General features: G+C 31.9%; 1 protein-coding gene across 1 annotated transcript in view; it reads left to right on the top strand.

The window, feature by feature from the left end:
- Positions 1 to 1,043: 1,043 nt before the first annotated feature.
- LOC105623394 (ras-GEF domain-containing family member 1B) overlaps positions 1,044 to 3,814 on the top strand; it is a 33,407-nt gene continuing 30,636 nt past the window's right edge. The window contains exon 1 of the mRNA XM_012204788.1: positions 1,044 to 1,109. Coding sequence (XP_012060178.1) covers positions 1,044 to 1,109 — 66 coding nt within the window. The remainder of the gene's footprint in view (positions 1,110 to 3,814) is intronic.

Consider the following 3,814-nt stretch of genomic DNA (forward strand, 5'->3'; position numbering starts at 1 on the left):
ATATATATATATATATATATATATATATATATATATATATTATAAATCGATAATCCAAATCCAATTGAAATATGAGAGTTGTACCTTAACTGGTAACAGTACCTTAACATGTAAACGAATATTTGGGTAGATAGCTACTTTAAAAAATAAATCAATCTTACTTAGTAAACAATATCGTATACTTTGCCTCGTGAGACGTGTTGGGTAGATTATTCAAAAATTATTGCTTGTCACTGGAAACTTACATCGATTGAATGTTACATGAAAGTTTTCGCGATGTTTCGGCCTTATGCAGGATATGGATGGCAGGCGATCAATCCTGATGTCGGAAACTCGAAGAGTTCTATCACGAAATTGATTTAAAGACCGTGTCGTAATCCTTTCGTTGAGAAAACCGTTGCCGAGTAGCAAGACTTCCATTAATGTAGAATAGGCAAAGTCCCTACATAATGTTGTCGCGCACACATTTTCCCAGCTTACAAATTACTTTGTCTTGGCGGCTATTCTTCTCGCTCCGACCAGAACGATCGAGGCAAATACGTTCGACGGAATTTCCCTTTACGACCATCCTTTACACCATCTAATCCTCCTTGTAAAGGTAGCACTCGTGGCAAGCAGCTTCGTTTTCTATAGAACGCCGCAAGGAAGAGTTTGAGAAAAGCTTCAAGATGTTACGAATAAAAGGAAGGATCTCATTGAAATGAAATTGAGATGAGATTTCAACACGGATTTGGGCGGAAAATCGAGCATGTTGCGTTATTAAGCTTCTAATGCTATTTTGATAGATCGTTCGTCGCAACAGTCATTTTCAAGTTCGAATATACAATACATAACGAATAATATTTATATTTTGAGTATATATCGTAACTTTTATCTTACTTGTTGCGATAACATAAATGACACATCCAACAAATTTTCAAAAAATATCATTTAATATCGACATTTTTCAGTATTGTTGAAAAATAAATCTCTTCACTTTTCAGAGCTTACCACAAACACCAGCTGGTGGTGCTGGTGGAAAAGCAACCGGTTCAAGCGCTGGAATGGTCAATGGTGCTGGTGTCGATCATGAAAACATCCGGGACGGCGCTGGAATAGATACAGAGCTCGTAAGTATACAGTTAAATATATTTGTATAATTTTACACAAGTACATATTTATAATTTATTGAATAATATGCGCGAGCGCGTGTGTGTGGATGTAAAATTATATCGCAATATATGTACATCGAAATCTTAATATTTCCCGTTAAAGTTGTCTTTGAAAAATTAAATATAACAATCAAGAAAATACATTGCGCAGTTTATAAATCCCTCGCGCAATAATAGGTTGCATAATTTTTCAAATTTTATTTTTGTAATATTAAAAATATCACTTAAAGATGTTATAATGTTACAACTCATTGCATTACTATAACTTGATTCGACAACTGTCTTTAATTGTTCGATTAAGTTAATAAATTTCAAAACACCATCAGCTAGTAATGAAATGAAAATAGAACAAACCGTTTCTTTCCTTTGTTGATAAACTTGGAAAAGTTTTTCGCAAGTATGCCACCGCGACAAAAGTTTTATCATGGCAAAAGAACCGAGCAACAAAACGGCTGTTCACTGCGCTATTGTTTATTTCATTCTACTTCAGTTCGAGCGGACCTTTTTATTGTCACGTACGTGTATGAGGAATCGCAAGACTTCGTCAGATCGATTAAAAAAAAAACTCGTACCGTGTCATGAGAAATCATTGTTATTACGCTCATTAGCGTCGGTACCAGTTTTTCTTTTTTTTCATTTTAAATTATCCATAAAAAATCTATGGATAAAACTTTGTATATATGCGAATACGTTGCATTTTGTTATTTTGTTAAATTTAGGAACTTTACGTTTTTTTTTTGTAAGAAAAATTAGTATAATAAAAATTCCTTATAAGATACAATATTCTTAGAAAGTTATATGTGAAAAGGATAAATAATATTCATATAGCATTCTAGGAATATTATGTGCTTATAGAGTTTGTCCTGAATTAATATCAGATAACAAAAACAGAATCACAGTTAGTAATGATACAGTTAGTAATGATAATATATATTAAATAGTATAAATTTGCTCAATTTTTATCTTAAGAGAAGATATAATCTGTGCATGAGAGAATTAAAGAATACTACGTTCTTATGCATAATAAAATAAGTTAAAAGGAAAAGAAAACAGCAAGATTCCGGAAAGTGTGCAATATGGAATCTAACCAGACAGTAAGAGCTAGCTAAAATTCAGGAATTAAGCGATTACTTCCGAAGTTAACCATTGTTCCCGGCAGTCCATCAATCCGCCTCTCTGACGATTCTCCCTTCCGTTTTTTCGCACGTCGATCCATTCGTATGGAATTAAAACCGTTATCTGCATCCCTCCACCCGCTTCACCGAGTTCCGAAAAGCAGAGAGATGGGTAGTAAAGACTGGATGAGGGTTGAAATTCATGGGCGAACAAAAGGGATGCAGACAGAGATGAAATCGACTGGCCCGCAGATTTTGTAATCTAACGTTGTTTATAAGATTTCACCGATACATTATTATTATTATTATTATTATTACTAAATTTGTTTTTTTTAAATAATATGTCTGACTTTTGTTATCTTTATATTATTTATATTGACTGTCTACCTAAAATTAAAGAAATATGTAATTTGTATATTAAGTGCAATTTTGCAAATAAAATATTTATATGCAGGTAATTTTGTCATAATGTTTAGTTTTTTACATAATTTTATTTAAATATTTGTAATTTTGACTTTCTCTCTCCAATATTTCGCGTGTCTTAATTAACAAAGAACTATTTTAAAGAACATTATATGTATATTAGAGGGTACAGCTAATGTACTGTTTTAAAATAATTTTATCTTTTTAAACATAATATATACGCAATATATACGTATAACGAAGCTATTTTTACAAAATCCAAATAAATTACCCGATCGATATTACTAGCTTTATGGGTATTTTTAATCAAATTTCCGCAAAAGCTCATGCCTACCGTGATTGTTCGTTCCGAAATGTCGACGTAACGATAGGCGTCAACAATTTTTTCATCGCTTTTCCCATTTTCTCCGTGCTCTTCCTCTTTTCCACTTCGGTCGGATTTTTTGCAATTTTTTTGGTATCTATCGATTTACATGCGCCAGCAAAATCGACAATGCTTACGTCGTTTGCTGCGATCGTCTAGCAGTTTATAATCGAAAAGCAGTGATGGGACAGTAGGCCAGATGAAGTCGGGCAAGTTTTATTGTGCTTACTATGACTCACCCTTTTCTAGATGTTCTAGATGATATATCAAAGCATCTCTCTTTTCATGGCCATCTTTATGTATTTGCGTATTCATCTCTTCTCTCTCATATGACAGAAGTGAAATTGGAAATACGATATACTTAGATCTACAACATTTATTTCCCGCGTCGGTATATATTCTCATGTCGGTCTATGTAATACATAGCATCCAAAAATTACAATGCATTCTTTTTTGCTCTTTTTCAAATAAATAAACACAATATATATATGAGTATTACATGTATTTGAAAAAAAGATATAATGATGTCAATTATGAAAGTTTTACATGTAAAATTATATAATTGAATAAATTATTTTATATAGTTATCGCAACTGCAAAATAGTTTATTTAACGATGTGCATTTATTTAACCATGTACATTCATTTTACATAAGACATTAATATACATATTTTTGTAGCTGCCATCATTATGTTTTTTCTGAGTATATATATATATATATATATATATATATATATACTATACACACACACACACACACA

Source organism: Atta cephalotes (genome assembly GCF_000143395.1).
Source record: "Atta cephalotes unplaced genomic scaffold scaffold00056, whole genome shotgun sequence".
Taxonomy (NCBI): Eukaryota; Metazoa; Arthropoda; class Insecta; order Hymenoptera; family Formicidae; genus Atta; species Atta cephalotes.